Source organism: Hemicordylus capensis, chromosome 1, assembly GCF_027244095.1.
Source record: "Hemicordylus capensis ecotype Gifberg chromosome 1, rHemCap1.1.pri, whole genome shotgun sequence".
NCBI lineage: Eukaryota > Metazoa > Chordata > Lepidosauria > Squamata > Cordylidae > Hemicordylus > Hemicordylus capensis.
The window spans coordinates 233367007-233379528 of NC_069657.1; the positions used below are offsets into that span (position 1 = coordinate 233367007).

Consider the following 12522-nt stretch of genomic DNA (forward strand, 5'->3'; position numbering starts at 1 on the left):
TTGAGGTCATTCACCTCAAGAAACGGACGCAGCTGGCATATCAGCCGAAGCTGATAAAAGGCACTTCTGGCCACCTGGGACACCAGGGAGAGGCTCGGATCCAGAAGCACCCCTAGACTGCGTACCTGTTCCTTCTGGGGAAGTGTGACCCCATCCAGAACAGGCAGATCAAAATCATCTCTTGAGTTCCTACACTAGACAATGAGTACCTCCGTCTTAGCCGGATTCAGTCTCAGTTTGTTATCCCTCATCCAGCTCATCACCGACTCCAGGCAGGCATTTAGGGAGGTTGTGTCCTCTCCCGATGATGCTGACATGGAGAAATAGATTTGGGTGTCATCAGCATACTAGTAGCACTCTGCACCAAATCTCCTGATGATCTCTTCCAACAGTTTCATGTAGATATTAAACAACATTGGAGACAGTATGGAGCCCTGGGGAACACCATACAAAAGTTCAGATTTTGAAGAACAGCAGTCTCCAAGGGACACCATCTGGAACCTGCCCGAGAGGTAGGAGTGGAACCACCGCAAAGCAGTGCCTCCAACTCCCAACCCCCTCAGATGATCCAGAAGGATACTATGGTTGATAGTATTGAAAGCCGCTGAGAGGTCCAAAAGGACTAACAGAGTCACACTTCCGCTGTCAATTGCCAATTGGAGATCATCCATCAGGCTGACCAAAGCAGTCTCCACCCCATAGCCTGCCTGAAAGCCAGTTTGAAATGGGTCAAGATAATCAGTTTCATCCAAGACTGTCTGGAGCTCGGAGGCCACCACCCTCTCAATTTCCTTGTCCAGCCACGGAAGGTTGGAGACAGGCCTGTAGTTGTTCAAGTCCGAGGGATCCAGGGTAGGCTTCTTCAGAAGCGGTCTAATGATTGCCTCCTTAAGAAAAGGAGGCATCCTACCTTCCCTCAGAGACGCATTTATAATCTCTACCAGGCCTTTTACAACAACCCCCTTGCCAGATAATATAAGCCATGTCGGACAAGGGTCAAGAGAACAGGTGGTAGGCCGCACCATTCCAATCAGCTTGTCCACATCCTCAGGAGTCACAAACTGGAACCGATCCAACACAAGAGGAGTCGCTAGACACCTCCACATCAGACACTGAGGTAATTGTGGAGACGGAGTCTAAGTCGGTCCGAATAAGAGAGATTTTTTCCACAAAGAATTCATTAAACACATCACAGCGGGTAATAGATTGTTCCAGATTCTGATTCAAGGGAGGAGGGGCACTCACTAGCCCTCTCACAACCCTGAACAACTCCACTGGACGTGAACTTGTGGATGCAATACAGGCAGAAAAGAATCGCTTCTTTGCCACACGTATCGCCTGAGGATAGGTCTTCAAATGAGCTCTATGTTGCAATCTGTCGGATTCAAGCCGAGTCTTTCTCCGCTTGTGCTGTAGTTGTCTACCTCGCTGCTTCAGCCCCCGTAGTTCTTCTGTATACCAAGGGGCCAATTTTGAAGCGGGTCGGAGAGGATGCTTAGGAGCAATCATGTCTACTGCCCCGGTGAGTTTGCTGTTCCAGTTCTCCACCAGGACATCAACAGGATCATCAGCAGAGCCAACACTAAATCCCTCCAAGGCTTCTTGAAATCCTATTGGATCCAATAACCTTTTTGGGCGGACCATCCTAATAGGTCCCTCGCCCCTGCAAAGGTGGGAAGTGATTGTGAGTCCAACCTTAACCAGATGGTGGTCCGTCCATGACAATGGGGAAATCACAGGAGTCCCCACCCACGGAACACCACCCTGATCAGAGTGAAAGACCAAATCAAGCGTGTGACCTGAAGTGTGCGTTGGTCCCGAGACCACTTGGGATAGGCCCATAGTCGTCATGGCCGCTATGAACTCCTGAGCCACCCCGGACAAATTGGTCCCAAAATGAACACTGAAGTCCACCAGCACCACAAGCTTGGGGGACTCCAACACCAAGTCCGAGACTAAGTCCGTCAGCTCGGTTAAGGACCCTGTTGAGCAGTGGGGCGATCGTTACACCAACAGAAGTCCCAGTCTATCCCTGGTCCCCAGACTTAAGTACACACATTCGATATGGTCCGACACTCTAACAGGGATCCTGGTAAGGGAAAGGTTATTCTTATAGACCACAGCCACTCCACCTCCCCGCCCACGGTCCCTCACCCGCTCCTCAACAGAGTAGCCTAGAGGAAGAAGCTGGGACCACACTGGGCCCCCAGCCTCCCCCAGCCAGGTCTCATACTAGGTCGGCACCTTCATCCAGAATCAAATCATGGATGGTTTCTGATTTGTTCTGGACCGACCTGGCATTACAGAGGAGCAAGGTGAGGTTCCAAGGATGATCAGCACTGCTCTCTAAGGTCAAAGAGTTGGCAGGACAGCCAGAAGGGGAAAAAGCTATTAGATTTCCAAGCCCCCTTCCTCTGTAATGGCCCGCTGACCTGCCAACGTTACTTCTTCTGTTCCCCACCACGACTGGAATGGCTGCCACACAGTCAGTGGACACATCCCCTGTCTCCCCATCTCCAGTTAAGCCCAGACACATTCTAAGATTGTTTCACCCAGGACAAATTAAAACAGAAGCTCCACTATTAAATGCCTCCCCATACAAATACCTAGGGCAGGAGACCTGGCCCTCGCCCTCGCTGTCCCCCGAAGTAGCTCCTGCAAAGGGGGGACAAAATGCAGTTCGGTTCAAATCAATTTAAACTGAACTGTGTTGCTTCAAACTGGTTCATTTGAACCGACTGGCTGGTTCGGTCCATTTAATCGAACCAGTTCAGTGGGTCAGGTGGCCAATATACTTGTAAAGGGTAATCCAGTGAGGATTTCCCTGCACAAGTACAGGGGTGGGGGACTCTCCCAAGCCAGAGGCTTGGTAAAGGAGAAAGGAGTGCGCTTGGGGTCGCACCAGGAGGGTGAGCGTTGTCAGCAGCTGTGCCGACTGGGTAAGGAGCTTATCACGTCTCCCCCCCTGCCCCAGCCACCCATTACCATTGTGAACTGGGCCTGGTTCTGTGAACTCCCCCCAATTTGGTCCGTGATCGAACCTCCCAACCAGTCCCAGTTCCCTGTAAACCAGTTCACAACCAACTGTGCACACTCCAACCTCTTTATAACTTCCATTGTTTGCACCGCAGTTTAGGTGGCTGCGTCTTTATACCTCTGCTGTGGATCAGAAAGCTCTTTAGGCTCTGCTTGCTGAAGGATCCCTTCTCATTTGCAAACATCCCTTCCTCCCTGACATACACTGTTACACCTTCCCAGAGTCCTGTTCTGCAGTCTGATAATTACTGCTTTAAGAGTAGCTGATATCATGCAGCTTTTAGTGGAGCTTGTTTCTACATGTTCCAAGCTATTCCAGAAAGGCAGCTACTCATGTTATCATGTGTTTTTTCCTTCCCTTCATTTACCTTGCTTTGTTACATCAGTTTGTTGGGAAACCAAATCTTTGTTCATACTTGAATAAACCAAGGTGTGTAATGATGGGGGAGGGGAGAAGCAGCATGAAAATATATCACATGGCGAGCAGAGCTTAAAGTCAAATGTAAAGGTTTTGTTTGCTTTCTGTGCAGGTTATTAGAAAAAATACTTAGAAACACAACCAATTTTTGTTGTTGAATAGATATAGAGGGTGGCATAAAAATGTGATGTTTACCCATGCCAGCACACACAGCTCTGATTTATAAGCTTGTTTCCCCCCCACCTAATCTAATTTATAAGCCTTGTCATCAAGGTCTGTGTCACTACTTCTGTGTTCTGTATATCACTGTTAGTGCAAGATAAATATTGGGTGTTGATAGTCCTTAGTAGTTTGTAGGAAGTTGTCTGGAGTAGCATTCACCTTCTGCCTTGGCTCAATTTAAATTATTCTTAAGTATACAAAATAAACATAATGGCTTTTATACCAAAAGGTGGGGGGGGGGCACACACTGATTTACATAGTAGAAGGAAAGATAATATGGTTCCCTGCCACAAAGAAACTTGCAATCTAAAAAGAAACAGAAGAAGAAGAGACCAGCAAACAGCCTCTGGAAGGGATGCTATTCTGGGATGAATAGGGACAATTGCTCACCTCTGCCCCTTGTTAAATATGACACATACCACTTTTAAAAAGTGCCTATTTGACAAATTAGCAGGGAGTTTTATTCATTTTGGGGTACTCCACATTGCTTGGACTGTCTTGAACCCTTCTCAGTGATTTGTTGTATTAACCTGAAGAGTGAGGATGCTCCAGCGTAGGTAAAGGGTAGTGGTGTGGAGGAAGAGGCTGGCTGGCTAGCTATATGGGCATTGCTAAGCATTGCTGAAAAGAGGCAATAGCTATTGAGGTTGAAACCAATGGAAGGTTTTGTGTTTTCCTTCTCTGGGCACCAGCCAAATTAACATAAGCAATGTAACTCCTGTTCAGAAGGGGCCTGTGGTTCTGCCTAGGAACACTAGCTGACATCCTAACTTGTCCTTTTTAATCTCAATGAGATTTCCTTGAGTAAATTCAGTCAGGATGTCAGCAGCTGACTGTTGCTGTGTTCACTTCCAATCAGTAACCGAGGAGGTGAAATTCAGTTCAGGCATCATGTCCAAATGTAGTTTTTGGGCAGGAACCAGTCTAAGACTTATGGGAGCGGAATCTTCTGCACGGGGCGGGGGGGGGGGGGTTCCCCTCAGCAGCACCCTCCCACCCTACCCTGTGAACATACTTTTGCAAGTCTTAGTCTGGATCCTGGTGGGCCACTGTGTGAAACGGGATGCTGGACTAGATGGGCCTTAGGCCTGATCCAGCAGGACTTTTCTTATGTTCATAGTTGAGAACCCAGGCCATGGCTTTAGCTTTCAAATGGTTGGATTTCTTGTCTGCTTTGGTTTTTCATTTTCTCCAGCTCCCATTTCCGTGATGCAGGGGTCTTGAGAGGAGCTGATTTTGTGGTAGCAAGCATGACTTGTCCCCCTAGCTAAGCAGGGTCCACCCTGCTTGCATTTGAATGCAAGTGACTACATGTGAGCACTGTAAGATATTCCCCATAAGAGATGGAGCCACTCTGGGAAGAGCAGAAGGTTCCAAGTTCCCTCTCTGGTTTCTCCAAGGTAGGGCTGAGAGAGATTGCTGCCTGCAACCTTGGAGAAGCCGCTGCCAGTCTGTGAAGACAATACTGAGCTAGATAGACCAATGGTCTGACTCAGTATACAGCAGGTTCCTATGTTCCTATAGTTTAGCAGTTCAAACATCATGTCAAGCCATAGTCAGCACAAACAATGGTTTACAGAACCACTTCAAATCATGAGTTCCCCCCACTCCCCTGATTTGCCAGCTGACCTCAAACCATGACTTGTCTATTCAGATATTTAGATTGTGAGACTTTTGGGAACAGGGAATTGCTATTCTTTTTTCCTCTGTAAACTATGTTTACTTTTTACTGGAAAAAAGTATATAAATAGTATATATTACTTAACAACAAAAAGTTCTCAGAGCATCACTATAGGCTTCTTTAACCAAAGTTTGGTGCAAGAGCTAACCTGTAATGTCTGCTTCTGTTGACTACAGCTGCATTCAGATAATCTACTAAACAAACTAGGGTTGTTAACTCTGTGTGTGTGTGTGTGTGCGCGCGCGCGCGCCCGCACCCTTCCTCCTCCTGTGCACAGGGCTTAATTCAGTGCTTCCTGTTTTGCTCAAACCAGAATTTGTGGTGACTCCCAATGGACAAACTGTGGCCTGAGCACTTCCTCCTAGCCAGGATCACTGACTACAGTTGAGCAGAGGGACCACTTACTCAAACTAGTTTTTTTGGTGCAGATGATATGGTCAACTGTGGCTTGACTGAAAAGGGGAAATACTGAATTAAGCCCAGTGCATAAGGAAGGGAAGGGAAGATAGATCACACTTGCACATGATTCACTCATGTTCCTTCAAACCATAATTTGAATGATCGCTTCAACGTGGTCTTGCAGTATTGATCATTGGTACTTACATCATATATGGCTTTTTTTCCTTTTTGGTGATAGCTGCAGTTTCTTGGGTCTTTCTTTTAGGGATTCTAAATGTCTCTACAGAGCTCAAGGGGAAAGCACTAAACTACACTTCCCAGCACTCTGTGCACACCTTCCAAGATAGTGCAGGGGCTTGAGGAGGCTCAGTTTCCCTTAAAGGAGTCCACCACGCTCTACCAGCAGTGGACACAGCACTGCATGGTGAGAATGGTATTCTCAACATTTCTGTTTGTTTCTTTATATCTGAGTAAACCACTTTGGGAACTGTTGTTGAAACACAGTAACAGAGGACTCCCCTTCTTACACATTGATTAAAGGTTCTCTTGCAGCGATATAGGAAGATGCTGAAAGACATAATCTCATACTGCATGGAAAGAGGCAATGGTAAACCCCTCCTGCATTCTACCAAAAGAAAACCACATGGCTCTGTGGGTGCCAGGAGTCGAAATCGACTTGACGGCGCACTTTACTGTCGGGTACATTGTATCCCACCAAAAAGTCAAACACAGTGACATAGGTGCAATGTTTTACTTGGGGCAGGTATCTGAACATCGGGCAGTTGGAGCATGCGTCATGGTAGCAAAAGCCTCTTTTTAAGAGTGAAGTTTCTCTATACATCTCTCCTCAAGTGTCTCCGAAAGCTAACAGCTAATGATAGAAGTAAACCGTTAAGGAAATGGAGGCTGGTTCCAGGCTAATTGAGTTTTACTGAGAGTCAGGAGAATTAATGTGGACATCTACTCTAAACAAGATCAGACAATTCAATCAAAGTAATAAAAAAGTTCTTTGTCTCTCTCCTGTAATTCCTAGCAGGAGGCTGGCACAAATAGCAGCCCTGAGAACGAGAACTTTTCCAAGGGTTTCAACAAGTCTGAAGAAGAAAACTTCTGTAAACGTTGTTCAGCTTATTTCAGCACAAGTCTATCCTTCCCTCTCTTTCAGGCATATAAAGAGAGAACCTTTGCTTTCACTTGTAAGGGCATCAGGAGAATTTGTGTTAAAATAAAATATATTTTCCCTGCACAATGGATGAAAGGGAAAACTGTAAGAACATCAGAACAGCACTGCTGGATCAGGCCCAAGGCCCATCTAGTTCAGCATCCCATTTCGCACAGTGGCCCACCAGATGCCACTGGAAGCCACAGGCAGGAGTTGAGGGCATGCCCTCTCTCCTGCTGTTACTCCCCCGCAACTGGTACTCAGAGGCACCCTGCCCTTGAGGCTGGAGGTGGCCTACAGCCCTCCCTAGTAGCCATAAATAGACCTCTCCTCTATGAAGTTATCCAAACCCCTCTTAAAGCCATCCAGGTTGTTGGCTGTCACCACATCTCATGGCAGAGAATTCCACAAGTTGATTATGCGTTGTGTGAAAAAGTACTTCCGTTTGCTGGTCCTAGATAACCTGGCAATCAATTTCATGGGGTGACCCCTGGTTCTAGTGTTATGGGAGAGGGAGAAGAATTTCTCTCTACCCACTTTCTCCACACCATGCATGATTTTATAGACCTCTGTCATGTCTCCCTGCAGTCGTCTTTTTTCTAAACTAAAAAGCCCCAGGTGTTGTAGCCTAGCCTCATAAGAAAGGTGCTCTAGCTCCCTGATCATCTTGGTTGCCCTCTTCTGCACCTTTTCCAGTTCTACAATGTCCTTTTTTAGATGTGGTGGCCAGAATTGTACGCAGTACTCCAGGTGTGGCCACACCATAGTTTTGTATAAGGGCATTATAATATTAGCAGTTTTATTTTCAATCCCCTTCCTAATGATCCCTAGCATGGAATTGGCCTTTTTTACAGCTGCCGCACATTGTGTCGACACTTTCAATGAGCTGTCCACCATGACCCCAAGATCCCTCTCCTGGTCAGTCACCAACAGCTCAGATCCCATCAGCATATACTTGAAGTTGGGGTTCTTCATCCCAATGTGCATCACTTTACACTTGCCAACACTGAACCACATTTGCCACTTTGTCGTCCACTCACCCAGTTTGGAAAGATCCTTTTGGGGCTCTTCACAATCAGTTATGGATTTCACTACCCGAAAGGGTTTGATATCATCTGCAAATTTGGCCACCTCGCTGCTTACCCCTGCTTCTAGATCATTTATGAATAAATTAAAAAGCACCGGTCCCAGTCAGATATCTGGGGGACCCCAATTCTTACTTCCCTCCATTGCGAAAACTCTCCATTTATACCTACCCTCTGTTTCCTGTCTTTCAACAAGTTAGCAATCCACACATGTATTTGTCCCCTTATCCCATGACCGCTAAGTTTCCTCAGGAGTCGTTGATGAGGAACTTTGTCAAAAGCTTTTTGGAAGTCCAGGTAGACTATGTCAACTGGATCAGCTTGATCCACACACTTGTTGACACTCTCAAAGAACTCCAAAAGGTTGGTGAGGCAAGATTTACCTTTGCAGAACCCATGCTGGTTCACTCCCAGCAGGGCCTGTTCTTCTGTGTGCTTTACAGTGTTATCCTTTAGGATGCTTTCCATCAATTTGCCTGGAACGGACGTTAAGCTAACCGGCCTGTAATTTCCCAGATCACCTCTGGATCCCTTCTTGAAAATCGGTGTTACATTTGCTACTCTCCAGTCCTCTGGTACAGAACCTGATTGCAGGGATAAGTTATATATTTTAGCAAAGAGGTCAACAATTTCACATTTGAGTTCTTTGAGGACTCTTTGATGGATGCCATCCGGCCCTGGTGATTTGTTAGTTTTCAGTTTTTCCAGACAGTTTAGAACATCATCTTTCGTCGCTTCTATCTGGCTCAGTTCTTTAGCCGCCATCCCCGAAAAGCCTGGTTCAGGAACAGGTATATGCTCAGTATCCTTTGCCATGAAGACAGATGCAAAGAACTCATTTAGCTTCTCTGCAACCTCCATATCCTCCTTAATAATCCCTTTCACTCCCTCATTGTCTAATGGTCCAACTGCCTCCCTGGCAGGTTTCCTGCTTCTGATTTATTTAAATAAGTTTTTGTTATTCCCCTTGATGCTTTTAGCTAAATGTTCCTCAAACTCTCTTTTGGCCTCCCTTATTGTTGCCTTGCATTTCTTTTGCCAGAGTTTGTGTTCCTTTCTGTTCTCTTCGTTTGGACAGGCCTTCCAATTTCGGAAGGAAGTCTTCTTCCCTTTTATGGCTTCCTTGACAGTACCCGTTAGCCATGCTGGCGTCTTCCTGGACTTAGTGGTACCTTTCCTCTTTGGGGGTATACAATCTAACTGGGCTTCTAGTATTGTGGTTTTGAGTAAACTCCATGCACTCTAGAGCGAAGTGACTCTCCTGATTTTCCCTTTCAGCTTCCTTTTCACCATACTACTCATTTTAGAGAAGTTTCCTCTTCTAAAATTCAAAATATCTGTGTTAGACTTCCTTGGTGATTCTCTCCCCACATGTATGCTAAATTTGATGGCACTATGATCACTGTTCCCTATAGGGTTGATGACACTGACATCACACACCAGGTCCTTAGTGCCACTCAGAATTAAGTCCAAGGTTGCCTTCTCTCTGGTCGGTTCCAAGACCAACTGTTCTAGGGCATAGTCATTTAGCGTATCTAGAAATTTGACCTCTTTGTCATGACCTGACTGTGAATTTACCCAGTCTATGTGTGGGTAATTGAAGTCACCCATGATTACAGCCCTGCCTCTCCTTGACGCCTCCCTGATTTCCTTCTGTAACTCCCAGTCACTGTCCGCGTTTGAATCCGGAGGGTGATAGCACGTCCCCAGTAGCTCGTTCCCTTTCAGGCCTTGTATTGTCACCCACAGGGTTTCTGTGGAGGACTCCAGTCCACCCAGGTTTTCTAGCTTGTTAGATTCTATGCCTTCTTTAACATACAGTGCTACTCCACCTCCAAGGCGCCCCTCCCTGTCCTTTCTATAGAGTTTATATCCAGGGATAACCAGTGTCCCACTGGTTCTCACTGTTCCACTATGTTTCTGTTATGCCCACTATATCTATTTCTGCATTAGCCACCAAGCACTCCAGCTCACCCATTTTGGCTCGGAGGCTTCTGGCATTGGCATATAAGCACCTATACGCTGAATCTCTCACCTGATGTACGCTATCTTTCTTTTGACTCTTTGACCAGCTGGCACAGTCTCCCGTCTGCTCTTTATGTGGTACTTCTCTGTTCCCTTCTGTTTTATCTGAATCCTTTGCACCCTCGCACTTTAAAGGATGGTTTTTGCCGAATGGGATACTGCCCAGCTCCCATCGGCTGTTCCCCAGGCATCATTTTAAAAGCTGCTCTGCAACCTTTTCTTGTGCAATGCAGAACCTCATCCGTAAGGCTATGGAATATAAGGATCATGTGCCTCTGTTCCACTTCTCCTGTTTCTTTCGTACATACAGCCTCTGATGGTTCATGATAAATGTAGTGCCTTTTCATATTACAATATTTGAAATCATTTCAGTCTCTGATTTGCTTATAAATCCAATGAGTTATTTAGAAGCTGAGTGTTAAGAGAGTGCCTCTGAGAAAATTAAGAGACTTTTCCTTGTCTTCGCTACCTTTTCCATGTGATCATGGTTCAAAATACATATTGCAGGCAGTGCATGCTTAGTGCTTCTGTACTTGGGTTTTGTTTTTTGTTTGTTTGTTTGTTTACAATAAATGGCATTGGGATCAGTGCCCTTGCACAGATCAGAACAATGGCAGTGGGAAAGGGCTTTACTCTACTCTCTGTCATGGTTCCAAAACAGTTTGCATTATTGCCAGTGGGGGGCTTTTTCTCTTGACAAACCAACCACAGGGGGAGGGAATCATGACTAGAGGGGGTCTTAATTTGGCTTCTGTTAATTATTTAAAAAAACAACAACATGGAAGCACCAAGCATGTTCTTGTTGTTTCGCAGAAACTGTAGTTATACCATGACATATAGCTGAATAAGCAAGGTCTTGTCATACCCAGGTGGTGGATTGTATGTGTGACTGAACCATCAGTGACCACATATATCAAAGATTAATTGTCTTAAATATGAAACACAGTATCCCTCTTCTTATATAATTTCCCCTGCGTTCAGTGAATGTGAGAAGGGGGATCAGGACTGCCATGCCCACTGGCCTTGCTCCCTCTGGCAGCTGCACATATGGCATTAGTGAGTAAGGGACCATAGCCATGTACTCCAAGTCAGCAGGAGTCCTTCATCCAGTGTTCCTGCTGGCATGGATTATGCAAATATAGCCCTTTTCTTATGAACACGGAATGCATGGGGGTGGGGAGCATGGCCAGTGGATGTTGTCCTCTTCCCTCCATACACTGAAGATGGGCTAGGGTTTACATGGGGAGATAAGTTGTCTGATCTCCCAGTGCTGTGATTTTTACTTGAAAGCAGCTGGGGGCAGGAGGTGAGCTCAGAATTTGATTGGAGCAACAGCACTGGGGAAGAGAACAAAGGATTAAACTCCTCCTTCCCCAGCCTCACTGCTTCAAATTTGGAACTTCCTGTGACTGGTTTTAAGTAAACATCAAAGCATCAGATGATGGATCTCCTATTTTCTTTACTCCTCTGTGGGCCACCAGTTGCTGATCCCTACTTTATAGTTACCCTCTGACCACTGGTGGACCATGGGCACACCTGCCATGAAAGCAAACAGATAATCTCCACTAATCAATTTGTCTTTTTGTAGGATGGACTTTTAAAATATGAGTGATGCTAGCAGTTGACTGTGTCAGTTTATACGAGTTGTGCTGGCATTCTAAAGCAGTATTGCAAATTTAATTTTGATATATTTTTCTTTATTTTAGTAATAACAACCCCTATGCTTCGTTTGGAGCAACACAGTCATGGGATGAAGAGAAGAACTTGTGGAGCGCCCCTCATGACATCTCCCACACAGAAGCAGACGATGACCGGATACTGTATAATTTAATTGTGGTCAGAGATAGACTGGACAAAGATTCTGAGGTAAAGCCCATTGTTAAATCGAATAAAAGCTCATACACAGAATCAATGCCAAAAACATACTGTTCAGGGGGGGAAGTCATTATGAATCTTTTGTAGTAATTCTTAAAAATCTTTCTGTTAACACTGGCCCATGTGTTACACAGCTATAGGAGAGTGGCAGAAGGTCTGTGTCCTTGCAGAGAGGCTGTAGCATATCTGCAGTGAAGGCTTGTTCCACAGGGAAGCACTGGTGGAAGGGGAGGGGAAAGTGACTCTTGTTTTTCTCCACATCCTTGAAAAGTCCTTCCCTCCATGGCAGAAATATGTCCTGAGGTCTGTGCAATCCTCAGGGACAAATTTCTGGAAGCAAAAAAGGCTTTTGGAGAGAGGGGAAATTGCTCCCCCATTCCCCTCCACTAGTGCTTAGCAATGGAATAAGCCTTCACTGCAGGCATGCAGTGACCTCTCTTGAGAAGGTGCAGCCCTTTTCCTGCTCTCCTACATCTGTATAACATGTGGTCACTGTTGCTAGATAGTTGTGTTACTATAGAAAAATTAATCATTGTTATTTTGATCTTCTTTAGCAGGTAAAACTATTAAGCAATAAGCCACATTTTAAATAATTAAAATATCTATTAGATTAACCAAA

At 45.6% G+C, this 12522-nt stretch overlaps 1 protein-coding gene across 2 annotated transcripts in view; it reads left to right on the forward strand.

Annotated features, from left to right (window-relative positions):
* Positions 1-12522, forward strand: part of MREG (melanoregulin) — a 64329-nt gene that overhangs the window by 19601 nt on the left and 32206 nt on the right. For both annotated transcript variants that reach the window (XM_053283294.1, XM_053283295.1), the window contains exon 2: positions 11735-11894. In XM_053283294.1, coding sequence (XP_053139269.1) covers positions 11735-11894 — 160 coding nt within the window. The remainder of the gene's footprint in view (positions 1-11734; positions 11895-12522) is intronic.